The sequence below is a fragment of the Cantharellus anzutake genome (genome assembly GCF_015039405.1).
Source record: "Cantharellus anzutake strain C23 chromosome Unknown EI90scaffold_11, whole genome shotgun sequence".
In the NCBI taxonomy this organism is placed as follows: Eukaryota; Fungi; Basidiomycota; class Agaricomycetes; order Cantharellales; family Hydnaceae; genus Cantharellus; species Cantharellus anzutake.
The window spans coordinates 981825-1008130 of record NW_024066961.1 but is presented as its reverse complement, the minus strand read 5'-3'; the positions used below and the strand labels follow the sequence as shown (position 1 = coordinate 1008130).

At 49.4% G+C, this 26306-nt stretch overlaps 11 protein-coding genes across 11 annotated transcripts; 2 read left to right on the top strand and 9 right to left on the bottom strand.

Moving 5' to 3' along the window:
- Positions 1-139: 139 nt before the first annotated feature.
- Positions 140-1497, bottom strand: EI90DRAFT_184015 (uncharacterized protein). Its single transcript, XM_039052256.1, has 6 exons — positions 1349-1497; positions 1233-1294; positions 1007-1180; positions 822-931; positions 433-723; positions 140-357 (listed from the first exon to the last, which is right to left on the bottom strand). The coding sequence occupies exons 2-5, from the start codon at positions 1262-1264 to the stop codon at positions 434-436; spliced, it is 606 nt and encodes a 201-aa protein (XP_038919331.1). The 5' UTR covers positions 1265-1294; positions 1349-1497; the 3' UTR covers positions 140-357; position 433.
- Positions 1498-3247: 1750 nt separating this feature from the next.
- Positions 3248-4647, bottom strand: EI90DRAFT_2911838 (SAC3/GANP/Nin1/mts3/eIF-3 p25 family-domain-containing protein; the record flags this gene model as incomplete). Its single annotated transcript, XM_039054435.1, has 4 exons — positions 3248-3828; positions 3880-4117; positions 4166-4279; positions 4333-4647. 4 exons carry the CDS (start codon positions 4645-4647, stop codon positions 3248-3250), a joined length of 1248 nt encoding a protein of 415 aa, XP_038919330.1.
- Positions 4648-5639: 992 nt separating this feature from the next.
- Positions 5640-7758, bottom strand: EI90DRAFT_3046034 (kinase-like domain-containing protein). The gene is made up of 6 exons (XM_039059448.1): positions 7652-7758; positions 7249-7600; positions 7020-7199; positions 6513-6967; positions 6113-6446; positions 5640-6050 (listed from the first exon to the last, which is right to left on the bottom strand). The coding sequence occupies exons 2-6, from the start codon at positions 7288-7290 to the stop codon at positions 5709-5711; spliced, it is 1353 nt and encodes a 450-aa protein (XP_038919329.1). The 5' UTR covers positions 7291-7600; positions 7652-7758; the 3' UTR covers positions 5640-5708.
- EI90DRAFT_3119752 (uncharacterized protein) lies at positions 7500-7968 on the bottom strand (the record flags this gene model as incomplete). The annotated part of the gene is made up of 4 exons (XM_039063244.1): positions 7500-7531; positions 7578-7600; positions 7652-7758; positions 7825-7968. The coding sequence occupies 4 exons, from the start codon at positions 7966-7968 to the stop codon at positions 7500-7502; spliced, it is 306 nt and encodes a 101-aa protein (XP_038919328.1).
- A 62-nt stretch (positions 7969-8030) lies between these two features.
- Positions 8031-11215, bottom strand: EI90DRAFT_3046032 (P-loop containing nucleoside triphosphate hydrolase protein). Its single transcript, XM_039059447.1, has 11 exons — positions 11109-11215; positions 10863-11055; positions 10163-10810; positions 9948-10112; positions 9696-9895; positions 9216-9643; positions 9052-9163; positions 8808-9000; positions 8688-8757; positions 8619-8635; positions 8031-8567 (listed from the first exon to the last, which is right to left on the bottom strand). The coding sequence occupies exons 1-11, from the start codon at positions 11178-11180 to the stop codon at positions 8452-8454; spliced, it is 2214 nt and encodes a 737-aa protein (XP_038919327.1). The 5' UTR covers positions 11181-11215; the 3' UTR covers positions 8031-8451.
- Positions 11216-11532: 317 nt separating this feature from the next.
- EI90DRAFT_3046031 (uncharacterized protein) lies at positions 11533-14649 on the bottom strand. Its single transcript, XM_039059446.1, has 8 exons — positions 13653-14649; positions 13099-13600; positions 12925-13049; positions 12787-12872; positions 12345-12735; positions 12137-12291; positions 11986-12082; positions 11533-11929 (listed from the first exon to the last, which is right to left on the bottom strand). Exons 1-8 carry the CDS (start codon positions 14266-14268, stop codon positions 11829-11831), a joined length of 2073 nt encoding a protein of 690 aa, XP_038919326.1. The 5' UTR covers positions 14269-14649; the 3' UTR covers positions 11533-11828.
- EI90DRAFT_183617 (uncharacterized protein) lies at positions 14405-16762 on the top strand. The gene is made up of 8 exons (XM_039052252.1): positions 14405-14717; positions 14781-15300; positions 15357-15484; positions 15541-15626; positions 15677-16085; positions 16139-16290; positions 16343-16409; positions 16459-16762. Exons 1-8 carry the CDS (start codon positions 14540-14542, stop codon positions 16602-16604), a joined length of 1686 nt encoding a protein of 561 aa, XP_038919325.1. The 5' UTR covers positions 14405-14539; the 3' UTR covers positions 16605-16762.
- On the bottom strand, positions 16485-20692 carry EI90DRAFT_3046028 (uncharacterized protein). Its single transcript, XM_039059445.1, has 12 exons — positions 20567-20692; positions 19959-20505; positions 19921-19931; positions 19353-19865; positions 18935-19329; positions 18836-18911; positions 18684-18781; positions 18443-18632; positions 17991-18382; positions 17441-17939; positions 17160-17388; positions 16485-17106 (listed from the first exon to the last, which is right to left on the bottom strand). Exons 1-12 carry the CDS (start codon positions 20657-20659, stop codon positions 16697-16699), a joined length of 3453 nt encoding a protein of 1150 aa, XP_038919324.1. The 5' UTR covers positions 20660-20692; the 3' UTR covers positions 16485-16696.
- Positions 20693-20962: 270 nt separating this feature from the next.
- On the bottom strand, positions 20963-22788 carry EI90DRAFT_2911443 (uncharacterized protein; the record flags this gene model as incomplete). The annotated part of the gene is made up of 7 exons (XM_039054423.1): positions 20963-21078; positions 21134-21230; positions 21282-21433; positions 21487-21886; positions 21947-22032; positions 22083-22207; positions 22265-22788. The coding sequence occupies 7 exons, from the start codon at positions 22786-22788 to the stop codon at positions 20963-20965; spliced, it is 1500 nt and encodes a 499-aa protein (XP_038919323.1).
- A 728-nt stretch (positions 22789-23516) lies between these two features.
- On the top strand, positions 23517-24860 carry EI90DRAFT_3279916 (vacuolar protein sorting-associated protein 26; the record flags this gene model as incomplete). Its single annotated transcript, XM_039066721.1, has 6 exons — positions 23517-23663; positions 23722-23794; positions 23848-24004; positions 24081-24245; positions 24310-24628; positions 24688-24860. The coding sequence occupies 6 exons, from the start codon at positions 23517-23519 to the stop codon at positions 24718-24720; spliced, it is 894 nt and encodes a 297-aa protein (XP_038919322.1). The 3' UTR covers positions 24721-24860.
- Positions 24861-24883: 23 nt separating this feature from the next.
- EI90DRAFT_183514 (uncharacterized protein) lies at positions 24884-26288 on the bottom strand. The gene has a single exon (XM_039052250.1). The coding sequence runs from the start codon at positions 26228-26230 to the stop codon at positions 25046-25048; it is 1185 nt and encodes a 394-aa protein (XP_038919321.1). The 5' UTR covers positions 26231-26288; the 3' UTR covers positions 24884-25045.
- Between the last annotated feature and the right edge of the window lie 18 nt (positions 26289-26306).

The window sequence follows — 26306 nt, the reverse complement described above, 5'->3', positions numbered from 1 at the left end:
TCACAAACGCCAACCAGAAAATGTCTGATGGGAACCAACACCGCATCCTACGGGCAATCCCTTAGGTTCATGGACATTCGGAAGAGAAAATGAATGGAGCACGGCATTATCCAAAAGTACACAGCGATAGCTATGCTAAAATGACATGTGTTCGAAATGAAGATGGAAAAATATATTATTTGCATGCGCAGCAGATAGCAGATAGGTCACGGTTTTGCAGATGCCCTAGCTGGAAAATGTCGTGCCCGCACTTCCTGCACCGTCTTAAGCAATGCAAGTGGGCTTACAGGTGACCGAACTGGACCTCCTCGGTTGAGATCTGGTCGGGAGCGCTTGACGTCAGGGCTGCCCTGGCGCCTAAGAAAATGAATATGAATGACAATAAGCTTCATTGAAACTGAGTTGAAGATAGGCTAAAACAGGCAATCTCACGTTAATCCTGGTTCTTTCCGAGTGCCCTCTTTCGCCCAATCTCACTGGCGCTTTGGTCTGTTGAACGCACGTCAGTAGCACGCTCCCAATCGGATTCTGTTGCCCGCGGTATCTGCCTGGTCCTGGTGTCGAGATCATTCTTGAACTTCATCAGCGCTTGTTCTGTCTCCTCAGTGGGATTATCACCCCGGTTCAGCAAAGTGACTGTGTCCTCGGCCATCTCAGCGTTCAACAGGACTTCTAACACCACAGCGTCCCCCAACCGTCGTAGCACACTGCTCAAGAGCACCGCTATATCAAATGTGAAATGTGGGATCAGCACGAGCTTAAAGAATTGCCAATAGCCGAATGAACTTCGGCGATCGTGTGGCAATGGAATGAATGCTCACGTGGAGGGTAGTGCGCGTGATGCTTCAACTCCGCAGTAAATGATTCCACGACAGGGTAGGCTTCCAACGCTGGCAAATGGAAGTATTCCAACAAGAGGGAATACAATCCGCTACTCCACGCAGTAGAACCAACAATGGAATCAATCTCTAGCTTTTCCTCACATGTGACCTTTTTGACAACTTACTCTGGGTTATGCCTTTCCAATTTTCGATGGAGTGATGGCACTTGTAGGGCGATCTCGGGCGGCGTACCGAACCTGATTTTCCACGACACTTGGACAAGCTCATTCAAGGCCGTTATCGCGTAGTCGAATAAAATTGCGAAACCTTTCGGTGATACTAGGGACGGAATTAGGAGCCTTGTGTGGGATTGAGAAAATGCAACGTCTTCCGACCTTCATTATCACGCACAATCTTAGACATGCCCGAATTAAGAGCGGCATTCCAAGCCCCAAAGAATGGATCGATTACATCTACATGAACTTGATATCAGAAATGCAGGGACATTAGGACAACTGCATACACACCCTCAATGTTGGGGATCGGGAGTTGCTGGACATGGGCATCGAATTCCAGTGACCCGATGCAATCCTCGAACTGAGAATCGGCGGAAGCTGCCGACGCCAGCGCAAGCAAGCACCACGCTCTAACCTTTTGTACAATGGCTTGCTGAGTCATGGAATCTGCTACCTGTAAATCAGATTGAGAAGTTGCCTATACAACAAGTAACGGTGCTTACTGCAGCCCGAGCTTGTGACCGGAACACGGTGGGATCGGAACCCTTCGGCACCCAGAAGACTAGGATCAGTGCTGACATATGCTGAAAGCCAGGGAGGATCGTGTTGATAGTTTCCAGAAGGCGAGGCAATTCCGACCGCCAATTTGAGGCCCTAGGATTGAGACGTCAAAATGAAGGATTCGATGACGGTTTCGCACTGCAAACCGCACTGCAAACCCACATTTCAGAAGCTGTGACAGTGCCAAACGAACGCGAAACTTCGAAAATGATGATTGCGGGGTTGCTTGGGGAGTTCTATTCCGTAAATAATTCAGCACTTGGTGAATTAAGCGGCATAAAGGTGAGAGCGCACTCGACCACCAACTGCGGATGGGTTAGTAGATCCAATGGATCTAACGGCGAGACCTTTCAGACGTCTATCATGACCGTGACCATGTATATCGAGTTTTCTCCTCAACCATTGGGCTGTGGAGTCTAGGACTTCACCACTGGCTGTCCTAAGCCATATATGGCAGGTGCGAGCATCCACGGGGGATGTCAGTTTGAGGTGGTTCTTGATGATAGTAACAAAGGAACCACGACTCCAGAGTTTCGTTCTACGGGCATCAGACTAGGACGGATAAGAATGAATCTCATTGCACTAGGGGTAGTCAACGAACCAAGGCTAACGACGCTGCATATTGATCATCGATTACAGGTTGTTGGATCAATGGCGTAGGCAGGGAAGACCGAGCCCGAGTTGGGGATACATCTCCATCTCTCAGCTCCCAATTTGCATTTCGCATCATTTCTCGAAGGGCGGCGCGTCCTCTCTGGGTGTGGTTGTGGGAGTGAACGAGCTCCGCCGTCCTCCTTATCCAACACGACAACGCATGTTGAAGGGTCGACATGCGCAGCTTCTGGTCAGCTATGGCATTTCTCACTTCCATAGCTGCCCATGCAGTCGTCATCATCAAGAGCGTCATTTCACTGAGTGTGTCGATCTCGGCGTCAATCGGGGAGTCCTCGTAGCGCTCCTCAACAAAAATCTCGCCTTGCAACTGTGGAGACTTATCAGCCGTGGGTAATGGAATGGGGGACTGCGGATTAATAGGAGAGTCCGTGATACCAATAAGTACGGAATTTGACCTGAATAAGGAACTTCGCTTCCTCGTGGGGGGGGTGGAGACAGGGGATAAAGTGAGACGTGAAGGATGAGCAGGTGCTGAAACATGGGACTGCATGGCTTGAGCTTGGGGGCCGGGAGATAAAAAGGCGTCGGTAGTTAGTTTCAAAGGGGATGACAAAGGGGATGATGAGGGGGATCGGGTGAAATTTGTATTAAGAATTGACGGCTTGGAGAGTCCGCTGGCAAATACAGGAGGGATGTTCCTCTGGACCATTGAGGATCGCCTCTGGATGCCATCGGATAGAAGTGACTGGGATGTGCTCGCAGAATCGCGTGAAGCTGGTATGAAAGCAGAAGATTGGGGAGGGACGAGGGAGGTTGGTGTATCGTTGGAATGCTTAACAATGGATGATTTCCGCGATAAGGGTGAAGTGGGAGGTGGCACTGGCGTATGGCATTCTCTGTTCACGATTAACAGCTTCCCGTCAACAATGTCAGAGTCGGAATACCCTTGGCGTTTGGAAGTAACGACAGTTGTAGATTTTGTAGTTTCAATCGCAACGAGGTCTAAATTGCTGGTCAGATGCAACCTAAAGCCCTAGCAGAGAGCTTACCGTCAAAGAGCGCCTTCGAATGAAGTTTGACGCCCACAGGCATTGCAGATGCAGGATCTAGCACTAACTCAAGTCTGCAAGCAGAGGCAAAAGACGCGGTTTGAGTCTCATCATCAAAACCTAGCATCTCAGTCAAGGTGCCGATAGGGAAGGCCTTGTGTGCTTCGCGGAATGAGGACTTCATAGCTTTCAAGGCACCCTTGCGGATATCTGCAAAGTGATACTCCATTAAACAAGCCATCATGAATGACACTTGCGGCTGCCTAATTGTAGCAAATAATCTCGAAAAAAAGTTCTGCGTGGCCTCTGTGTTAGCTGCACGCCGTGAACTCGTTATGTTGTTCCGCTGGGCCAACGATCGTAAATCTAACGCGACTTGAACAATCGGAGAGTCTAAGATGTGGGCAGGTTGTCGTTCTAACTGGCGTGCTACATCGGGGTCACGAATATGTGCTAGAAGATGATATGCGCGGAACTCAGGTTCATTTGGCGGGAGTGTGTTGGAATAGCGGGAATCGTCGTAGAATTCAACAATTGATTGCAAAACTATAAAGGGTGCACTGAAATAACGTGTACATCACTGAGCTAATAAAATACCTTTTCTTAATTGTTCCATCTCCATGTGCTCGGTAAAGTCTTGTACACCGCGCATCTCATGCAAGGAAAGAATGTGCAATCGAGCTATTCTTTCATGGCATTCGATTGCAATTAGGCCATTCTCATGCTGTAGCGTGAAATCCTGCCTTATTGAGCGGGTTCGATCGCGAAGAAAATGATGTGTCGCTTCGAGAGAGTTGGACTCCAAAAGGTCATGGATCAAATAGTCCAGTGTCATCTAAAGAATATCAATTATGCACCAATCAAAGCTATAGTACACACTCACTTTTAGTACATGGGGTGGGCGAACATCCGAGGGCAATGGTGTTTCGTCGCCAGCAGCGGGGCGGTGGAACGTTTTAACAGCGCGTTTGGGGTCAATCCTTCTCGTCACAGGGTTCTTCAAATTATGCTATTTCTGGAACGAAACATTGTCTGATGCATGCAACGTACCAGTTCCCATTTATCGACTGCACGCTGATACTCTCGTTGTTCCCGTTCAAATTCTGGGCACATATCTTCACATGTGCCAACGAGGTTGAAGGCTTCCTCTAACCGCGTCTTACGATTTGGATCAGGTATCAGTCCATCCCTGATAGCCTTTGCCCTCGCCGCCTCCCGGTCTTTCTTAAGCTGTAGATATCGGGTCAATGTCCGCCACAAAGACTGAAGCAGTTGCGACTGGCACACATTCTCATATCGATTCTCGCTCTCAACACCGCTGAATCGAGCCAATCTTGCTGTGGCTGCACCATTTACGCTGCTCATGCGTAATTATGGCAAATGTCTCCTCGTAAGGGAGACTTGTGGGCTATGGAGAGAGGCTGGAGTCCTTGGACAATGGCTCAAAGGTGTAGTTGTTGAATTAATTGGAACAAATTTGGTAATTTGACACCGAAGCACGTGAATCGATTTTCGTTTTGCATCGGTATTTTTTTTTTTTGGGGGGGGGGGTTTGAGATTTTTCTTTCTTAGAACGGTTCCAAATATGTTAGATTTCCTGGAATATGCGCTGTGGCCAACTCACGTTTGTTGATGTTGAGTTTTGCAGTGTCTATGATTTCCTTCTTTGGATTGCTCGCGCATTCGTAGTGCGCTTGGCTGTAGGGCTTGGTTACGGCTTCTCCTCGGTTCACCTACAGCGGGGCTGAGGTGAGTCTAAGTTCTTGTGTCTAAACAATTGTAGCTAATATATATTTGTACACCAGCGGGAACACCGCCAGCTGAATATCAATTCTAGTTCACGTACAACGGGACTGAGATAGCTAGATACGCAGGCGCTTAGTCGTGCGTCAAGTGTCCTAGGTTCACCCAACTTTGATGGAATTTCATGCATAGTTGCTCTACGAGCTGGCGCACGAACCTGGATCGGATGATAGGGGCCAGCATTTAGGGTCAAATCCGTTGGATACACTGATAGACTCAGCAAAAGCAATCATTTCATAACTACTAGCTTTACTGTCAACCCACCCAGGTTGATCCCCCATACGGCCCGCTCTCGGTTCATCTGATCATCAGTTCCTGTGCATGATATCAACGTATGCTTGACTGTTCAGCCCGCCGGCGAAATCAACAGTTGAGAATCTGCTCAAGGCTCTAAGAACTAGGTCGGCCCGGGGTTGCGCAAGCTCATCTTGCCATTCCAGAATCGCAGAGCTTGGAGCGAAGTAACTCGTAGCTAAAAAGCTGTCTTAGGCTAGCGATCGTTTGGATGTTCTCACTAGAGCGCGGGCTGATCAAGGATCGCAGGACACCTGCCCCAGAAAAGGCTATAAGTCGATGTATTTCCCTTACAATGGAGTCAGATGGTAGACAATTACTGAAGCCTGTCACAATCCCATGGCCTCCCAAGCCGATTCGATTCCGGGCTGCAAAATATCTCTCATTGACATCCCATCCCTAACATAGGACGCATCTGGATGAGAAGTTGCACTCATGTAGTCCGCAGGGAACAACAACGGGACTGTTGTGTTGGCCAAAAAGGGATGGGATAGCAGGTCGCGAGCAGTTATCCTCGATGATCCATCATATACCAAGAGACGCTCAAGCATGTCCAGTATGAACGACCTGCTATCAGTTGGCTCAGGAAGGTTTGGTAGAACTGAAGCGAGTTCGATTGGCTGCGTCTCCCGAAAGGCCATCGCCTTAGCACTAGGAAGTTTTTCAAGGTCCTGATCGGACAGGGAGGGTGTGAAGGGCAATTATGGGCAATTTAGGCAACCGAAGTACCTACCGGCCAAGTAGTCGGATTCGGCGTGCCGCGTATTCGGAAAATGCTCCAAATAAGACCAAGCTCGCCACGGGAGCCATCAAATAACGATTCTCGGCACCAGTGAGTAGATTGACTAGGGATAGGTCTTTCAGGGATAATGAGAGAGGAACACTTCTCTAGAGTGCCGTCTCCATCACCCCGGTTGCTAGTTTCGTCTTCGTCATCCCAGTCAACCTCAATTATAAGGCGGAGAGGAGTGAAAAATTCAGCGAAGGTGACGCCTAGACTCCAGAGATCTGTCGCGGGAGCATTATATGTATCAGGGGAAAACAAGAGTTCGGGAGCGCGATGAACACTAGTGGCGGAATCGTTCATCCATTCATTCATTGTCAGACGAAAAACCGAAGCCCGCTTCACGCACCTACTCCCAACTTGGCAGCACATCGAGTCTGCAGTCTCGGCCTTGTGTTGATATGGAGAATCATGCTTATTCCCATGCAAGTTAACCCCGAGGTGGCGCAATTCTCCATCCCACGCAATGCCAAAGTCGATGAGCTTGATACAGCCGGTGTCGTCAATAAGTACATTTCCAGGCTTGATGTCTCGATGAGCAATGGCGGGTTCAAGACCATGTAAATAAGCGATGGCTGAAACAAGTTGGAACATAATAGACTTCGCAAGAATTATGAAGGTGTCTTGCTTTCCGGACGAAATTGAGATGAAAGGCGGTTCTGGAAGTGGGATGTCCACAACAGGAGCAGATGGAATGAAATGGGGTGAGTCAAGTAGTACATCGAGGGAAAGAGGGATGATTGGCATGCGGAGCTCGTATTGCTGCAAGTCATCATTCCTGTAGAAATCGAAAGGACGGATGATCTATGGTGACTTCGTGTCAGGGCACGACACATCCTGAACGATAACAACATACATTAGGATGATCTAACCCTGCCAGGAACTGATGCTCTCGCACGATGTTATGAGGTCGAACGGAGTTCTGCGCATGGAATGAGACAATCTTAACAGCTATCCAACCGTCCCGATTGCTAGATCCTGAAGCATCCGGCTCCCGATAGACAGTCGATTGTACCCCATCTGCCAGGAACTTTTTCTGCGATAGATATATCAGTCAGGTACAAAATACGATGACTTATACTCACATCACCAGACCGACCATTAAGATCATCACTGTCAAAGCTCATCGCAGGTACCGCTCCCCCACTGGGTCGATTGCCACTGCAACGAATCACGTAACAAGTTCTAATCAGGTCCTCTGCTCAGCCTCAAAGCTGATGAAGCAACAAAAGTTAGATTCGTGACAGATTCAATTGCACAAGTACTATAGGAATGGTTTAATATACAAACCGAGACAACAAAAACAATGAACCAAAGCGCGCGTCCCATGGTGTCCTCAGGCAGTCCTCTCCCCGCGCAATCGTCGAGCTAGTGGGACATATGAGAATAAGCAATCTTAGAATAGTTAACGCACCAAGAGCCAAATCCTTAGGCTGACTGGATCCGAATGGTCAGATTATGGAACAGTACAAATAACCAACAACCCACATAATGGGAAGTTTGCGCTCTGTGGACTTCTGATACTTCCTGATTTCACGAAGGGCAACAGTGCCCGGACGGAAACGATGAGGTTTCTTCACACCGCCGGCAGCAGCCTGTGGAACAAGGGCGCATCACCCCCAGCTCGCGTTAACTCGTTTACACAGGCTGAGATGACCTACACTGGTACTCTTCTTAGCTTGCTTGGTAGAGGGCTGCTTACGAGGAGCCTTTCCTCCAGCTGACTTGCGGGCAGTTTGCTGGCGAATCAATGGTAAGTCCACCTCTTCCACCAAAATGAAATGCGTCCAAACGCATGTAGGCATTACCCCAACATATCCCCACCTTGGTACGAGCCATTTATGACAAGAACAAGTATGCAAAATTACGAGTGGGGGTGACGCGTGGATATGGATATGTCTACTCTGCTAGATTCGAAAGGAGTGAATGAGGGATGTGGATAACTCTTAACAAATACGCCAAAACAAACAAACAAATCTTTGACACCACCGCTACCCAACCGCATCATAAGAAATTTAGACACTTACTCGACCGCGGATCTCAGTCTAGGATCTCTCTCATAGGGAAATAGAGAGGCAGTTTCGGACTTGCGGAATTCCCGCGCAGGAGACAAGAGAAGCAGAAAAATAATAGATATAATTACCACGGGAGCACGAGCAGTTAATGACGCCGACGGCATAATGAGATGGCACACAGATAGATACCTTACACTGCCCGCAGCAACTACAGACACACCCCGAGGGTCCAGTCTAATCTATCTCGCAAGGCAACACAGGGCAACGCGATGATCAGCCTTGGTCGTCTCCCTCACGCTTTCTTTTCATTTCTCGGGTAACCCTCTGCTGGGCGGCTTCATGCCTGGCCAATTCGGGTGGGACCTTGGATATCGGGCTCTTTGCGATTTCTGAGTGCGGTAATTAGTCGTCGTGCAGCTATGAGCTGAAAAGGATCTTACCATTCTTGAGATCATACCTGGAACAAACGGGGGTGAGTAGACGGGTGGAAGAAAAGATAGTGTGCTCACATGACTTCGTCATCATCATTTGTTAGGAACGTAATTGCAACACCAGTTTTTCCAGCGCGGCCAGTACGACCTGAGGTGTAGAAAGTAAGAAGAGGTCTCCTTTCAAGTTGTCAGACTTACCGATCCGGTGAACATATGCCTCAATTGTCCCGGCCATCTGATAGTTGATGACTAATGACACGTCTTGGACGTCGATGCCTCGTCCAGCTAGATCAGTCGCCACTAGAACATCTGCTTCGCCGCCCCGTAATGCGGCCAGCGCTGCTTCACGCTGCTCCTGGTTCTTCCCTGAGTGTAGAGTAGATGTGCTCCACTACATGAAGTATGAGCATTAAGAGGCGAGGTCCTTGGGAAATTGACATACACCAGCGCGAGAAATATCCCTAGCAACCATATCTGCGGTTTTCTTCTGATTGACAAAGACGATCATAGGCGGCGAGAATCCTCCATTATTCAAGATATCAATCATTCGTTGCCTACGAGGATGAATTCAAACACATGTCGATGTCAAAATTTGCCAGTACTTACTTCTTCTTTTCATCTCCACTAATCAATTCAACGCGCTGCTCCACAGTGTCGACAGCTCGGCCAGCCTCGCCAATTGTGATGACTGCAGGCCGCCGCAGGTACTTTCTCGAAAGTCTCTCCACAGCTGGGGGCATGGTTGCTGAGAACAAAGTCGTGACTCGCGTCTTTCCCTGCTGTCCCAGTGTGGCGTCAACGTCCATTCCGTTCTCACTCGGTCCGATGGCATCCGCGGGCAGTGAGTCAAGAATGAAAGTGAGATCTGCCTCAAACCCAAGATGTACCATTCTATCAGCTTCGTCCATAACAACATATCTGCATTGCGAAAGGACCAAAACGTGTCGATCAATGACATCTTTCAAACGGCCAGGTGTGGCGATGATGATCTCTGCGCCTTCGCGCAAATTGAATTGCTGTTCTTCCACAGCTCGCTGAGAAATAGTCAGTTAGCACCTAGTCGTAAGGTGAGTGCAAGATACGTACTCCACCAACGATAGAAACACATCTGAAACCAAGCGGTGCTGCGAATTTGCGCGACTCAGTTTCTATTTGCTGTGCCAGTTCACGTGTTGGTGCAAGAATCAAGGCATATGGTCCTAGATGTCGATTTTCGTCGGTGAAGTGAGGGAGATGCTGAATGTACACGAGCATTGGCAGAACAAAGGCTGCAGTTTTTCCAGACCCTTGCACCCAATAGCGTCAAAAAATGACTTCCGATGGATCAAAAGCACTAACCAGTCTCAGCTATGCCGATTAAATCACGACACTGGAGTCCGATCGGGATAGCCTGCCTTTGAATTGGCGAAGGCTCTTTGTAACCAACGGTGTCAATTATTTCCAATATCTCAAGGGGAAGCTTGGACTCCTTCCATGACCGAAGTGGGAGCGGAATATGACCACCTGCGGGAACAATGTTACACTGGACTGCCAGACAGCTGGAGATGGCGCACCTCGAGTAGCTATGCTAAAGTCTTCCCGGAAGATGCGCCAGTCACGATCTCTCATTTCCTCCAGAGACTTCTCTGACCAGTGACGCTCATCACCCCCTCCTTTGTTCGCTTTCCTGCGTTCCAAAGGATCGGCATGTCGATTGTTGTTCGACATAGATTCTTGGACTCCACCGTCGTCCATACCAGCCAAATGCCCTCGGCCAAACATGACTGACCCAACGGGCTTCGAAGACCCACTGACTGGCTCAGGAGCATCGGCGAATGTGTCCTCTTGTTCATCCCAATCAAAAACGAACTTTTTGTCGCTCAATTTCCTTATTTTCCTCTTCTTCTTATCTACCCCCAAATACCGGGAGCGGATAGCACTCAAGTCAGTCGCGGATAGGGGGGGAACGAATGGTGCATTGGAGTCGCTTGGTGAGGGTTCTTCGGTTGGTGGCGGCAGCTCGGATCCGGAGGGCGGAGGTGGTGGAGGTGATGGGCGCACGGAAGATTCCTGGGAAACGCCTGATGTAGTCTTGCGTCTATCAGCTCGAGGGCCTGTTGGGATTCCATTCTGGAAAGCAGGACGCTGAGGTGCAGACTGATTGCTCTGAGTGCGATCGTCATACCGCCTGCTATCTTTTCTTCCAGACTGACGCTCATCGCCTATAAAATATTCAGTGCGACATGATGGTGCAAAAGACCCAAGAGCACACACTGTATCGGGTACCATGTGGAGCTTTGGCGCCGTATCGCTGCTGCTCTTCCTGCCGTCGCAAATCATCCGCACGTTTCTCGAATTCTTCTCGTTCGAGTCTAAGCCGCTCTTCGCGCTCTCGTTGTTCTTGGACCTCCCTTACCCGTTGCTCAATTGCCAGCTTGGCCCTATCCTCTTTGGTAAGGAATTTTGGCTGTGTAATATCCACTCAATCATAGCCAGCCCAAAGAAACGCAATAACTTTACCCTTGAGTTAGCCTCACGCTCATCTTTTTGTTTCTGCAGAAGTGCCTCGATCGAGAGTGGCTGCTTCTTCATGCTTGCAAGTTGCTGGTGGAGATGCGTGACCACTTGCAAACCGGCAAACTCCGCCCCTCAAAACAATACCGCGCGGCGTTACTCTTACTATGGGCTTGATAGCCAGTGTTTGTGCGCTCCGTACTATGCATCTGCTTATATTTTGGGTTATGGAAATTTGGTCAAGAGTGAAGATTTGTGTGAGAGAACTAGCGTAACAATCTAGCGCTAGACAATGATAGACGTTGAGTAAAAGGTCTAACACGACCAAGAAATGAGACCCTCAGTTCACGATACTAGTGTAACTGAGGAGAGAGAAAAAACAGTCGCGATGAGTGGCTTTTAAGCCTACAACGCCGCCTATCAACAAGGGATAGGGAATGATGGACAATCTTTGGCGGCTGGCAAGTCCGTGCGCCACTACTGTGGGACGTCGACTTTCTCTAATAATTTGTGGTGAAATTCTACCTGACTGCAACTGCAACTGGTGTCTGTGGCTCGCTATATAAGTATACGGGTGGATGGCATTTGAAGCACAAAAGAGCTGTCTAGGTAAATGGGACGTCCATTCTCACTGTCAATGAAGTCAGAACCAATCCAATCTAACCATGCGCTTTGCATCTAGATCTTCGGCCGGCACAAACGCTGACAATCCATACCTACGAAAGACTAGAATGCTAATGACTTGCTAGTGTCATGCAACACGATACCCATGAACGCAATTACTGCGACCTGAGACGCAAAAAGTCCGACAGTGATGCCAATAGTGACTAGAAGTGATGGCCATCATGTAATGCCAAAGTATGCAGGATTTGAGCTGGCTTACCTTGAAGCATTCGAAGGCCCGTGCTTAGCCAAGTCGAAATTGAGCCGCTGGGATTATGATAGTTCTGGCTTAATCCACCGACAACGGAGAGCCCGGACTAGAACAAACCAGCTAGATGAGCAGAGGAACGTGTGTCGTTAGCGGAACGTACGGGAAGGAGCACAAGGACACCAGGTATCATAGAGGACAAGGCATCGCTGGGACGCCAATGTCCATAAATTGTGCCCAGAATACCGACTGCAGTAGCACCCATCGCACTGACAATGTCGCCTCGGTCGAAGATATAGATGTCACCCACTTTCTTGGCTGTGCAACACGTCAGACAATCGCCATTCATGAATCAACGTGAAGCTGCATACCGGCAAAGCTTGCGCACCCGAAGAGAACCTGTATCCAGCAACTAAAACTCCTCCAGTGTGACCCATTCAAGCTTGTCAAGGTGAAAACGAAGAGCGGAACGAGGAGGAAGACAAATTCCCACGGTGGGGGCTGGAGGATAACGGGCCACGAAGGATCGCGGTAGCAACCTTCAAGCACATAGTGGTACTTATCTATGGGTTCGGTGGGCAAGAAAGATTGAGTGAAGGAGAAGATTTTTTCGATGGCAGTTGTGTTGGTGCCATTCATGGGAGTAAAGGTGCCAGAGAGGACAACTACTCGTTCGAGATCGCGTGCCATGGCTCCCCTGGCTTGACGGAAATTTGGTTCCAATACGAACGCAATGTCAGATCCCAAAGTAAGACAGAAGCCCTATTATGAGTTCTTAAGATTGAGTGTCAACACTGTGATAAAAAGACGTACCAGAGATAACGAATAGACGATTGCATAAACAATTTTCGCCGCTCCAGTGAGGATATTTTTCGACGCCAACTCGAGCGACCCCAAGACTAAAGGACAACTCATCAGCAACACACCCTACAGGCATGCCAGGGGACTCACAGACAACAAAACCGGGCAAGATTAGAACTACTCCGGAGGAAGAGATCGCAGAATAACAGAAAATATGTCCACGGATAGAATTCAACAACCGCGCCGCAAGCGAGTTCAATATACAAATAGTCATCCTGAAAGACGTTAACCACTAAACCTCCCACGCAGAAGAGACCCACTTACTCGAATATGCCGATGAATATCTCACGTTGAAAGTACCAAATCTGCAAGGCCTTGAGCGCACAGCTCAGTGCACCAGCAATGAGGGCATCGGCCCAACTGCCGCCAAATCCGATAGGGCAAATACTGAACCCGGCAAGGAAAGCGAAAACAAGAAGCATAGCATTTCCATACGGAGGGCCCATGGATCTTAGAACCCTCAATCGACGAATACCTTCCCCCGCACTGATTCTGTCGTGAATGACATCGAAGAAGACAAGGTGCGTGTCTCGTAATTTGCTCAACGATAGTCCCGGGGCTTGATCGACGTACTGCGTCTGAGACGAAGAGCCGTCAGACTCGCCAAAAACGCACATCACTGATGTGTCCAAAATGACGAAGCGTGCAGGGACGTCCAAGAACCGTGCGGCCGTAATCAAATGCTCCTCGATCTTGTGAACAGGGGACCCGAACTGCATTAAGGCGTAAGCAAGTTCGGTGATAAAAATCCGTCGCTTGTGAGGGGCTAGAAGTAACAGGTTGGGCACATCTCAAGTTCCCAGTTTAAGACAACTTACAAGAAATATGATAGCGAGCAGTGTGATAATAAGGAATCTCGATAGGTGGCTGGTAGAAGTCCAACCCTCCCCTGCTTTCGTCGATTCCTGCACGGCGCAAGACAGTGTCACTGCCAGGCTCGTCCAACAGATGTCGCAGACGGTAAAGGACTCGGCGAAACCAAGACTGTTCCTTGGCTGTTTGGGGGCGGCCGGAGGAAACAAGCCATGGGTCGTCCACCTTTTCATTATCTTCTGGAGCCAAGTTAACGTTGGAGAAAGCGGAAGATTTCCGTCGAGAAGATGGCGGAAGGTCCTCAGAAGGCCGGAGCGGTACTCGACTGAGGCGGACGTGCGTCAAGGAAGGTCCGTTATTCATTGGAAGGGAGTTGGAGCGCCGCCTGAGTTGAGGGATTCCGGCTGCCAAGGTATCCATAGAGCCACTGCGCAGTCGACGGGGAGCATATGAGATCGAGCTCATGGGCAAAGATGACTCTCGATCGCCATAGTACTCCATTCCTGGAGGCGCCCGATCTTCTATAACATATCGAGCAAGAGACTCAAGAGGACTTTCATGCTCAACCTGCGTGCTGTCCAATATGTCGAGATGTCCGCTGCGTCGCCCCGAGGAGTTCATAGTTATCAGCGGAATGAGAAATTGGGAAATTTCTTAGCGCTCGATGTAGCATTTATCCAGCCCACAAGGTTTGCGAACGTGTTTTCGACTGAACCAATCTTAGACATCTGATGCCGAAACCAGATTTGGAGTGACACAGCGCTGACACAGTCCTTCCTACTTAGTTTGCATCCGATGGTCTCGGTGAGACTTCTCATTCCGGTACAGGGATGAGACAACCTATAATAGCCCCCGTGTTCCGTCTGGCAGAGGGAGTATTTCCATTCTGCCAATGACGACGCCATCTCGAAGCATGGGCTCTGAGCCCGCGCTCAGACTAGTATCCCAAGAGATTGATGACCTCGTGATTGAGGACGACTCGCTTGACCAAGAACTTTGGATGAATTTCTTTCGCACCGAGTATGGTCGCGCTCCCTATCCCTGGGAAGTCAATGAGTATCGAGGGTTATGTGAGCACTCGTCCTTATTTTTGTGACTCGGTCTTGACAATAATTTACCCCTACCACTACTAGTGCCTATGTACCGCCGCCACTGCTTGTCAAGGCTTGGGAAGTCCTTTTTGAGATTTGGTGCGCCTCTGCATCGGATGAAAGGCATCATGTCTACTGCAGCGGCTGCGATGGAAGTCCACGAATCCAGCAAGTTCATTTTCCTTCCAAATACCATTATCACTGCTTTCGATGATGAGGCATCACTTCGAGGCTCGGAGCTGAAAGTCTCGAAGGTGAACCCAAGACTGGACCTGGGGAGGCTCTCTTCAACGTATGATATTTACAAGGCAATCACCCATGGCCGCATGTGCGCAAAGGAAGCGGCTGATCGGCTTGGGGCCTTGCTGGATGAGAACTTCAAACCATGCTGGGGAAACGTGGCACGTTGTTTCTTTGGGTTTGCCCAAGCCTTCTTAGTCTGCCCGCTTGCGTTTTCCGGCTCTTTCCTCGATATGTGGGCCGCTGGCTTACTGGGACTCTTTGTTAACGTTCTCTCCGTTTTTGCCACGGAGAAGCTCTCTATTTTCTCTACCGTTTTCGAGTGCGTTCTTCCCTGTGCGTTTTCTGACTCATTCAAATGCATTCTGATTTTCGCAGAATCGTTGCGGTGATCATCGTTTCGTTCGTGGCACGAGGGATCAGCGCTATTCGCAACAGCCAATACTTCTGTTATCAAGCAGTATCAACTGCCGGGATTGTCTCCCTTCTTCCCGGCTTCCTTATCTGTAAGTTGCGCAAGGCTCTTCTTTGGCACTTCAATTGACAATATCTCACGCGATAGTGTCTGCTGTCCAAGAGCTTGCGGCAAAGCGCGGACTCTCAGGCTGCGTCAAGTTTGTCTATGTAATAGTATACTCCTTGTTCCTAGTAAGTTTCGGAATAGTAATGGGGGCCATCTCACTGATGGAGGCATGCAGGGATATGCTTTAGATTTTGGCTCTGAGTTCTACCTTCTTATCGATCACAATGAAGGAAGATTGCGGGATGTGGCAGTCCAGGCAGCAAAAGTGTCGAACATAGTCCACGGGTCATTTTCTCAGCCACACAGACAGACATCAGCAGTTCCATGGACATCAGGAAGGTTCACTGCCGAGGCGTTGTCCACACCCCTTACTATATCCCAAAATCATTTCCTTGCGGATACCTGCTATAGGAGCCACACCTTCCCATGGTATTTGCAACCGTTTCCATGGTGGACGCTCTTCATTCTCGTTCCTCTATACTCCATCGCCACGGCGTTCCGTAATTTCCAGCCTCTGCATTCCACCTTCAAGAAGAACAAGACGCTCGTAGTTATGATAGCTATATCATGTATGAGCTATGCTGGTGAGTTAACACCTGTCGTTTCGTGGGTGTCACTGAGTCATGCTATCCTCCAGCAAATCGTGCGTCATTCACGTACTTGATGCGCTCCGATTCTGTGACTGCTGTGGGTGCTATTGTCGTGGGCCTTCTTGGGAATCTGTATTCTCGTCTTGTTGGTGGTCAAGCCTACCCTGCTATGGTGCCCGGGGTTCTGTTCCTTGTGCCGGTAGGTATTCCTGGCCTGCTTCCCTTTGACTTAACTAAAGTTTTATCTCCAGAGCGGCATCCCTTCAGGCAGTGCAGATTCGTACACGGGGAAGGATATTACGGTCCGCATCCTGCAAGGTAATAACGTTTCCTCCATCTCTACCAACAGCATGCTCATTTAACCCAGTCTCAATTGGCATTACGACTGGATTCGGACTATCGAATTACCTTATATACGCGAGTTCGTGGAATTGGACCAAGAGGCTAAGGCCCAAGGAAATGGACCGGAAATGGCAAAGGAAAGGTCCAAAACAAGCCATTTTCGCCTTTTAATTTGTCCGTGTGCTTTGTGTCCGCATCCCCTTTCCTGCAAGTGATCTGAGGGAGCGCCCCAGCACCTGTAGTAGTCACTATATTACAGAAACTTAGTACATTTCACATAAAATCAACTCCTTTGCATTATATCCTTCAGTCTTCCCAAACAATGCATCCCGGGCCAGACTCGTCATACACAGATCTTCATCGACATGGATGATTTTGATGGCTTTGTTCATGAATGTGCCATGTAAAGCGAGTGCGTACTGATTGGCGGCGTCTGGGTGTCGAGGAGCGAGATATTGTGTCGGCAGGACAGCTTCTCGATGATTAATGTTGATCCGGGCGGAGGGGTCGATTTGCGACCATGGTCCTGGGTCTGTCACAGACAGGACAGCAACATCCATGCCATCATACTCCCCATCTTGCCAAGCGAGTTTCGAATCGATGTTAACCAGAAGCTTGATACCATTGGGTGTCAATAATGGCCCAGCCTTAATTAGCCAATCTTCTGGCAAACCTAGGGTGGAGACCACGTCGGAAATCAGCATCTCGTCAGAAGCAGATACTTACCGTTCTGGGAGGACGATGACAAGGCTCCACCTGTGAATGGCGTAGCAGCCGCAGCAGGGGTTGTTGCGTAAGCCCCCAATCCCCCTGGAGTATGAGATGCAGGGGTTGGGCCATCCCCATATAATGCAGTGCCTGGAGTGGGAGCGCTGTATGGAGTTGCTGCGTTATAAGGTGTTTGCACTGCATAGAAGGGAGTTGGAGCAGGGAATGAACCAGGCGTGGTCTCGATCTATCCATCGCGTGAGTTGGAAATACTGAGCAAGGGAAATTGCCATGCTTACGTAGTCAGGCGAAGAGTTGCCCCAATTTGTGTCGGAAGTATTGTTGTTCCCTTCCCATGAAGGGGACGAGGCACCCCATGCTTCTGCAGGAGTCGATGAGCTGTGGCTAGGTGTTTTGTTGCCAGCAAGATAGGGATTCGGTGTAGTAGCATTGTTCCAGCTAGGTGTGCGCCCACCTGAGGTGGAAGTGTAGGGATTCGGCGTTGCAGAAGTCCAAGCTGGCGTGCGACTCCCTGACGTATACGGGTTCGGCGTAACGCCCTGGTTCCATCCAGGTGTCCGTCCTCCACTGGCGTATGGATTCGGCGTTCTCCCAGTGACCCCATGTCCAGGTGTACGACCTCCATTTGAGGACAGATATGGATTTGGTGTGACTTCCGTCCGGGAGGAACCCCCGACCCAAGAATTCCGGTTTCCGAACTTATCCGGCGGAGGCATTCGGAATGGGGTGTGGTCCTTGTAAGATTGATCAAGTTCTTCGAAAGCCCCGGTGTTAGGACTGAGGACACACATTAATAAAAACACACGAAGCCACATTGCTCGCACATACTTTTTGCGACGTAACTTTGCCTTGTCAATAGATATAATGCGGTTATTAGTAAGAAGTTCGACGCGTGCCATGTTGCCGTTTGTGTCCTTGATTGTGCCCATGTATCCCTTGTACTCTCCTTTTACAACAGTAATTTGAGTACCAATGAGTCGGTCTCTGGGACCGCGCCCCATTGCACCCGAACCAACCATACCCCCCGGAGCACCTCCTCCCACAGCGGGGTTCATAGTAGATAAATCCATCACGGGTCGACCGTTCGATGCTCCTTTAGGTGCAACGGATGCTACTGCACGGCTGCGTGCCACGAAGACACCACTATGCTCTGGAACTTCACGATTGAATAAAAACACAAATTGTGATTGATGAATATGCAGAACAGTCCCTCTCCGGTGCTACAGAGTCGGTGTATGTCAGTACGACGAGAAACAATGTTGAGGTACTTCTAGACACACTTCGCCGTCAGTTTCTTTGAGGGCGTCCCCCATGCGGATAGGATGTCCTTCAGCATCCGTTGCTACAGCCCTCGACGAATCTCGACGCATGGTAATCTGGTGGGGCTGCACGTGGCGGACGGCGCCATGCTGATCCAAAACACGGAATGACACTCGTTCTGTTTTGAAAATCACCCCTACCGTTTGCTGACTGTTGAACTCGTAAATATACTTTCCTTCCGACAAAAATTGAGATACGTACTCGAGCTGAACTAGATCATGGAGCTCGTAGGCCCCAACAGTATTTGTACCGCTCCCAACCTCTGCAGCCTCTCGAATGTCCTTGGAAAATACATTGACCTGCGAAGAGTTACATGAAGTGATCGTCAGAAATGCAAATATGAAGGAACTCGCCTCTTGATGCGAAACGTCAGATAATATCGAAACGACATCCCCATTGACAGCAACCACGAGGCCCGTCTCGTCCGCGCTCTTACCCGTCATGACTTTGACATGGTCCCAGGCTTGAAGCGCTTGCGGACGCTGGCAGCAGGCACTTCAATCTTCTGGTCTTCCATGTCGAGGACTTTGGGTCGCAGAATCACAACGTCGTCTCGAATATTCTCCACGATACCGTCGACACCGGTTTGCTCACCCTCAAAGACCTCGACATGGTCTCCAGGCTGCAAGACTGCCGTGGCTGCCCTCCTCGCTGCATTTGCTATAACAGAGAGGTCGACAGGTGGAAGGGCTGCAAGCCGAGAATCATATGATCGTTCCAAGTTCTCTGCCGCCTGGAAAGCAGCAACCTCATCTAAGGTCGGATTGACATTCTCGGTTACAATGCCATGTAACTTGATGTCCTTCTCCAAGAAGCCATTACGATAAGTGTCTCCATGAAACACTATCTCCCTTTGTCTCTGGCACTGACAGAGTGCTTTCCATACACTTTTATGACTTCTTCCAAATTGAAGAGGCGCTGGGGAGGCCGTGCGATGGCAGAGTTTTGTGCAGCGGTTGGTCCCCTTTTTCGCTTAATGGATTCGTTCTCTTTCGGCGTGAGATCAATTCGAGGAATAAACATGAGGCCAGCCTCCTCGCCATTATCCGTGACATCAATGACACGGGCCAAATCTCCAGCATATTTCCCTCTTTTTATGCGAACCCAGCTGCCTGGATTGATGGTCGTCATCTGCTTTTTAATCTTGAGCAGACTCGCCATCTCATCGATAGGAACCAAAGTATAACCGCGGCTGGGGTATACACCCACTAGCCCAGAGACTGCTTGGTTAACCTGCTTCTCGTTTCTTGCTTCAACATAGATCATGCCAGGAAGTGAATCACGATAGAAAGCAGAGAGAATACTAAGGGATTGGCCACCAGAGTATTCTTTGTCCAAGAACTTCCTCATAAGACTAATGACAATGTCTTTTTCACGCCCAGGCTAAAAGAGGGCATGAATCCACGTCCCCTGGCAGTAGCAACGGTGGTTTACTCACTTTGACACGAACTTGCCACAAAGAGGCGTCATTAACACTTGGCATTAATAGTCTTTGAGGCACTTGATCGCTGTCTCCGACATAACGTGAAACCGGACGCGCATATCGCTCTTTCAGTCGACGTGCCATTGCCTCGGCGTCCTCCTCGAGAATTGCTTCATGCTGACGGTCCAAACGCTGATGGTCGGCAAGAATTTGACGTCGCCCATCCGGAGTTTCAAGAGATGGATCGTCTGGTTCAATGAAGCCCTGCGTCTCCTTAAGGGTTTCATCCTCGTCGTCATCGAAATCCTCTTCATCATTATCCACTTCGGCCTCCCAGTCAATGTAGCGATTCGCAGGTCGCTTGGATTTCTGCATGGAAAAGGAAACCTCAATACCAGCGTCATCCGATATGACGACACCCCTTGGGTGACTGACCTTTCGTCGCTTCCGGCTTGGGCCTTCTTCCTCCTCGTCCTCGTCCTCGTCGTCCTCGTCGTCCTCGTCCTCATCGCCATCGCCATCATCTTCATCTTCATCCCCATTTCCTTCTTCATCGTCACCACCCTCCTCTCCCTCTACGTCCTCTGGGCGGGCTTCGGACTGCTAAGAAATAATAATGGCTAGGTAAGCAAGATACAAAATTGTAAGAACTTCACCCAACTTCGCCCCGATAATTGACCTCACGTTGCTCCTCCATGGATTCACCATGTTGCTCGGCATCTTCTGGGAAGTGATCCGAAGAGCTGTCTGCCATTCTCGGTGACAGCACAGGGGGGCGAAAGGTTGAAAGCGGTCAAGAGGAATGGAATCTGAGCACTTTAAATTGGAGCACAAGAGTCATGTGCTGAGAAAGTTCAGCTGTCCAGAGCGCACCATGTAAAAATTGAAGTAAAAAAAATATGGGAAATGGTGCAGATCAAATTCTGGAAGTAAGAGTACATGCGATACATCAATGGCTGTCTAGCAGCCTCTACATGCATATTCAGACGACAGTTGGTCCATAAGAAGCCCGGCCGGGGGTCAAATCGAACGGGCAGAGTTTGTTCGTGGACCCGGCTCAAAAAGCTATGGCGACCTTCTCTGTCTTCGACCTTCCGACAGCTGACCGCCACACCTCATCCAGGTTTGCGAGAAGCGACGCTAAACTTAATCCTACAATGATACCAATGGAGACTGGAAAGACACTGTCACAACCTTAATCATGGTAGTTGGAAGATGGACAACTCACGTTCGACCATTGCGAAACCAGTATTTAGAACAGTTGAAAACTGGTCATCCTCTCCAGTGTAGTTCTTGGACAAACCACCAACCGCAGTCAAACCGGTCTGAGGTGGATGTCAGTGCTGTTATTCAGTTGCAAAGGAGACTTATCTTACCGGCACAAGCAGAAGAATACCAGGGGTCATGAGAACGAAAGGCGTGATATCTTTCCTCAGGCGAGTGTAGATGGAACCCAAAAAAGATACAACGAATGCACCCAATGAGCTTCCAATGGAACCAGTCAGGTATGTTGTCCCGACAAGATTTGCTGTACAACCCAGGTCAGATGCGAGAGACTCGATGGAAAGAGTGTGAACACACCTGTGTAGCTCCCGCAAGCGAGAAGAATCATCATGATTACATGCTCAGTGTTTCTCCACTTGAACTTGATCGGCATGCCGTTCCATAGGGTCAAGAAGAACGCGAATGCAGGAACGATGAGAAAGAAATATCCAAGAGTCGGTTTCTGGAAAACCCAGATCCACCCTGGGTCACGGTAACACCCTGTTCCTTTATACTTCCACTCCGGATATGAGCGGTCAGGATCTAGAGCTTGAGTGAAACCCAATGTGAGATTCGCGATGTTCAAAGTGCCGTTTGCCACAAGCGTTCCGCTCAGGTAGTTCGTTTCAGTGATACTTTGAATCATCTTTGCGCGAGCTGCAACCGCATTCGAGTTGAACTTGAGATAAAGATCTGACCCCGAGGTTTGGACGAAGGCCTACAAGCATTTGACTGGCTTGGTATGCGCGATCGCGGAAGGAAGCTGGATAACACTCACAAGAATCAACGCGAAAAAGATAGCGTAAACAAGTTTAATAGATCCTGTCAGCATTTTCTTGTGGGACAACTCGAGCGATGCGCACACTACAATCAGCATTAGGAAATCGAATATTCATCGAATTCGGTGCACTCACTGACGGTGAAGCCCGGAAGAATCAGCACAATTCCCCCAGAAGCAACAGCACTATAGCAGAACCTATGATCCCACTGCGAATACAAAAACCGGGCGATGAAAGAAATGAAGAAGGCAACAAAAACTCTGAGAAGAATTTTGGATTAAGACTTGTTCGAATGCTGTACTGCACTTGTCACTTACTCGAAAAGTTTTTCCACCAGGACGTTACGTGCCGCAAAGTACTCCGCGATGAGGACAGAGCCGGCAGCACATGCGCCCCCAACAAGCGCATCCGCGAACGAACCATCGAAAGCGAGAGGGGTGACAGCAAAGCCACAGAGAAACGCGATGACGCATCTATACCTCTTCTTCTGAGCCTCCTCGCGATCCTCTATGTCCTTCAGCCGCTCAGCCCCAACCTCTGCCGTAATTCGAGATGAATTAACGTCTTGATAGATGCTCCACGCATCTTCAACTGCCGCCAAGGACAATCGACCGACAACCTTGATTACATGCATGGACGCCTGCCGACGTTCGTTCGGATCGTAGAAGCAAGCAAATATGGTGTTCGGAATGAGCAAGAAATCTGCATGGATGTCAAGAGCCTTTGCAGCAGATGCTAGTTGAGTTTCAATACGGTGCGAGGGAGTTCCATAGGCCAGATAGGAGCGAGCAAGCATTACAATGTAATGGCGACGATGGCGCTCAGCTGAGGAGTGGTCCATTAATACCAAGGTAGCATGTAGCATGATGACACACTTACCGCTTTCTCGAACCAGCGAGGGGATGTCAGCGTCACTCGCGGCATTCGGGTCCTGACCATCCTGAATCAAGTCCAGCTTGTTCTTTCCCGCCTGCGTTATTTCAGGGTCATCCCTATCCAAGACCATGATAGAGTCCGCAGTTTGGTACGAGAGAAACCGCGGGCGCTGCCTGAGCGCCATCTCGGCAGTATCAGCATCCCCAGCATAGATATTTATAGGCTCTAAGGCTTGGGGTATTTCGTTGGGATTCTTAGGTGGGGTTGAAGAATCCTGTAATGATGGGAGATTCCTGGCATATCGCGGATCCGAGCTCAAGGGGAGGCGTGAGACGCGAGGCTTTGATGCAGCCACAAGGCCTTCACTGCCCCATTGTTGCCCTTGGTAAGCTGATGGGGGTTCATGAGGATGAAGATAGCCCTCCTTCTCGCCTGCGAGATCGCTCGAAGATTGTGAAAGTGTGGAGTCACTCTCGGAGGTGTTGTCAAAGGCGAAGCGAACCTGGTGGGACATAGTAGTCTCGACCAAAAGGAATCTTTGTATCTCGCATGGAAGTCATCTTTATACTTGTCCCCATGTCAAACGTAGCAAATATCTCAAACTGAAACCTTGGTCAAGTTCAAACTGTTTTTCGCTGAGCCCAAACAGTGTGACCGTGACGGTCACCGTGATACCCATCTGCCAAAAGCAACATGGCAGGGTACTTCTTCAGTTCTCCAGTCGATATTGATATTCGTTTGGAAGGGGAGGAGAATAGAAAGCAAGTGGAGATTAGACTTGAGAAAGACCGTAAAGAAACCTCCCCTGTTTACTTCGATGGCGAGTCAATCGTCGGTCAGGTAAGTGCGCATTCTGGATACTACTGGTATGCGTATATTTTCAAACTGTTATTATCAGGCGACGGTAAGAGTACGTGACGGGAAGAAACTTATCCATGAAGGCATCAAAGTAGAGTTTGTTGGGAGCATCGGTTATTACACTATTCAAAACTCCACCACACCAAACGCTAATGGGATGCCCTAGAACTCTTTTACGATCGAGGGAATCATCATGAGTTCCTGTCACTATCGCAAGAGCTCGCCGCTCCAGGAGAAATGCGGTCAGCCCAGACGTACGATTTCCACTTCAAGAACGTCGAAAAGCAGTTTGAGAGTTACCAAGGCATCAACGTCAAACTACGGTTAGTGAGCCCATAACTGTGGCGAATATGATCGTTTCGGTTTGAGCTTCTCGAAATCTTGCTAACAATGGTCTAGGTATCTGCTTCGGGTTACTGTGTCGCGAAGATTAGCGGATGTCACAAAGGACCGGGAACTATGGGTTCATTCTTACCGCATGCCACCCGACAGCAATAATTCGATCAAAATGGAAGTGGGTATCGAAGACTGCTTACATATTGAGTTCGAATATAACAAATCGAAGTGAGTTTCTCGAAAATACAACGGATTTTCGTATCACTAAAGGGGAAATCGCCAACTCGTTAAGGTACCACTTGAAGGATGTAATCGTTGGGAAAATCTACTTCTTGCTCGTGCGAATAAAGATAAAGCACATGGAACTCTCCATCATTCGCAGAGAAACAACAGGCGCTCCCCCAAACCAATACAACGAGTCGGAGACGATCACCAAGTTCGAGATTATGGATGGCGCACCTGTCCGTGGTGAAACGATACCTATACGACTCTTTTTGGGAGGGTTTGAACTCACCCCAACATTTCGTGATGTGAACAAGAAGTTCAGTACCCGGTACTACCTTAATCTCGTATTAATCGACGAGGAAAATCGGCGATATTTCAAACAGCAAGTGAGTTCCGGTTAGCATTCTATCATTGGTGCCTCTTGATGTTTTTGTGTTTACATTAGGAAATCACTGTATTCCGAATACCAGAGAATTGATAGTTTTCCAGCGCTTTATGCCAGTATAATCACTTGGACTTATAATATTGTTTCGTATGACTTAACTATGATCACGCACTTTACAACTGCAACAAGTATAGTGAATTTCACAAAATACAATAAGGCGATAAGTCTTGGCTGTCACAATAGACAAGATTATACTGCTCGGCCGGTAAGAATCGAGCTTTCGACAACTTCGGGGGTATCTCGTCAACTTTTAACCATCTTCACGCCACTACCACCTGGAAATCCCAGAGCAGGTTCCTGACGCATCTCTGGGGAACCGCTCAGCACCATCTCCTTGGCGGTAGGCCAGTCCATCAGTTTAGTGCGGTGCCAAAGTAATCGAAGGTTCGCTCCGACGTCCCGAAGATTTGACACCCGATCCTCCAGGCACCACGGGCCCTCCTGCATTGTGTGCAGTCAATAGCGAAATAGAGTGTACTAAACGCTCTTTGCGGGCTCGGCGTTGCCCCGCAAAACGATTGCGGAACACGTCCAGTGGTGCCAGCCCCACTGTCAGCACCCTGCGACGCCGAATCTCTGTGCGGCGGGGAGCAACGAGCTCTACGAAGGAGGACGGAGATGCGTCCGAAACTTCGTTCAATGACGGTCCAGTTTGAACCTTAGATGTGGAAGCGGTACCAGGGTGAGATGATGAAACCGATGGCTCAGGCATATTAAAAGAAAAAGCGGGGTTCTCGTTAGCAGGGCCTGGACTGCGATTCATCAACCCTGAATTCGCAATGAATTCGGTCGAATCTGGATGAGCCTGAGGACTGGTGTCCGCAAATTGATTCTCTTCGTGTTGCACATGTCCGTGCGACGAACAGGGGCTATGGCAGTCTGAGTGGGACTTGGGAAATGACGCTGGAGCACTTGGAAATTGAGACATAATACTATGGAAAGTTTCCAAATCATCCAGGTCATCACTCGACTTGTGTGGCGAGTGCAACTTGAATGCAGGGCCAAGTTCTTCCGCGGGTTCGTCCATCATCGGTAATCTGCTTCCTCGACCATTCGCGCCTTTCAGTGGGGTGTGAGCAGCATAGGGCACAGAGGCGAAATACTCCGGTCGATATCGGAAGAGACTTTGATTTGCTTTGATGCTACGTTCACGGACCAACGAACTGCCTGCTACCTGCTTGTTTACGGCGATGGTCAGGGCTCGATCAGCGGTTGGGAGCGAGTCGCGCGAGAGTCGCATGGCTAATTTGGGTGCCAGTTCTCCATACCGGTCAACCATAACCGTAACTCGCTGGCTGGACTGGCTTTCTGCGGCAGTAGGTGCTATCAATGGCTGCGAGAAGACGGGTCGAAGTTGGGGGTTTGAATGGATGAAATTGTCCTTAGGACCCCCACTCTCTCGCAAGTCGAGGAAGGATAGGTGGATCGGAGTAGGTACGGTGGGCGTGTGGACCCCCCAAGTCTCTACGTGCACAAACGTGCTATAACGTGGCGTACTGACAGCGCCGCGGACCACGCGCCGATTTTCTCCGGGAAGAGACATAAACCGGCCAGAGGGTCTGACGCCACCCACACCTCCTGTACTGGAATGGGTTTTCCTGGAGACAAGTATTACAATG

What these genes read in the sequence shown, in the direction of transcription:
- EI90DRAFT_3046034 (XM_039059448.1), bottom strand. Translation starts at nt 7,290, where the DNA reads ATGAGCTTTGACAGTGATGATCTTAATGGTCGGTCTGGTGAT. An exon ending in TTAATGGTCGGTCTGGTGAT is followed by an intron (nt 7,200 to 7,248) that starts GTGAGTATAAGT and finishes TATCTATCGCAG; the next exon opens with AAAAAGTTCCTGGCAGATGG. An exon ending in CGAATCCGACTACTTGGCCG is followed by an intron (nt 6,051 to 6,112) that starts GTAGGTACTTCG and finishes CTGTCCGATCAG; the next exon opens with GACCTTGAAAAACTTCCTAG.
- EI90DRAFT_183617 (XM_039052252.1), top strand. Translation starts at nt 14,540, where the DNA reads ATGACGACGCCATCTCGAAGCATGGGCTCTGAGCCCGCGCTCAGACTA. An exon ending in TCTTCCCGGCTTCCTTATCT is followed by an intron (nt 15,485 to 15,540) that starts GTAAGTTGCGCA and finishes CTCACGCGATAG; the next exon opens with TGTCTGCTGTCCAAGAGCTT. An exon ending in ATCATGTATGAGCTATGCTG is followed by an intron (nt 16,086 to 16,138) that starts GTGAGTTAACAC and finishes GCTATCCTCCAG; the next exon opens with CAAATCGTGCGTCATTCACG.
- EI90DRAFT_3046031 (XM_039059446.1), bottom strand. Translation starts at nt 14,268, where the DNA reads ATGAACTCCTCGGGGCGACGCAGCGGACATCTCGACATATTGGACAGC. An exon ending in ATATTCATCGGCATATTCGA is followed by an intron (nt 13,050 to 13,098) that starts GTAAGTGGGTCT and finishes AACGTCTTTCAG; the next exon opens with GATGACTATTTGTATATTGA. An exon ending in TCGTCTATTCGTTATCTCTG is followed by an intron (nt 12,736 to 12,786) that starts GTACGTCTTTTT and finishes AACTCATAATAG; the next exon opens with GGCTTCTGTCTTACTTTGGG.
- EI90DRAFT_3046032 (XM_039059447.1), bottom strand. Translation starts at nt 11,180, where the DNA reads ATGAAGAAGCAGCCACTCTCGATCGAGGCACTTCTGCAGAAACAAAAA. An exon ending in AATCGGCATAGCTGAGACTG is followed by an intron (nt 9,896 to 9,947) that starts GTTAGTGCTTTT and finishes ATTGGGTGCAAG; the next exon opens with GGTCTGGAAAAACTGCAGCC. An exon ending in GTGTTTCTATCGTTGGTGGA is followed by an intron (nt 9,644 to 9,695) that starts GTACGTATCTTG and finishes ACTATTTCTCAG; the next exon opens with CGAGCTGTGGAAGAACAGCA.
- EI90DRAFT_3046028 (XM_039059445.1), bottom strand. Translation starts at nt 20,659, where the DNA reads ATGGCAGACAGCTCTTCGGATCACTTCCCAGAAGATGCCGAGCAACAT. An exon ending in CTGACGTTTCGCATCAAGAG is followed by an intron (nt 18,782 to 18,835) that starts GCGAGTTCCTTC and finishes AACTCTTCGCAG; the next exon opens with GTCAATGTATTTTCCAAGGA. An exon ending in TCAAAGAAACTGACGGCGAA is followed by an intron (nt 18,383 to 18,442) that starts GTGTGTCTAGAA and finishes CCGACTCTGTAG; the next exon opens with CACCGGAGAGGGACTGTTCT.
- EI90DRAFT_184015 (XM_039052256.1), bottom strand. Translation starts at nt 1,264, where the DNA reads ATGCCGCTCTTAATTCGGGCATGTCTAAGATT. An exon ending in ATTCGGGCATGTCTAAGATT is followed by an intron (nt 1,181 to 1,232) that starts GTGCGTGATAAT and finishes ATCCCACACAAG; the next exon opens with GCTCCTAATTCCGTCCCTAG. An exon ending in TTGGAAAGGCATAACCCAGA is followed by an intron (nt 932 to 1,006) that starts GTAAGTTGTCAA and finishes TGCGTGGAGTAG; the next exon opens with CGGATTGTATTCCCTCTTGT.
- EI90DRAFT_183514 (XM_039052250.1), bottom strand. Translation starts at nt 26,230, where the DNA reads ATGTCTCTTCCCGGAGAAAATCGGCGCGTGGTCCGCGGCGCTGTCAGT.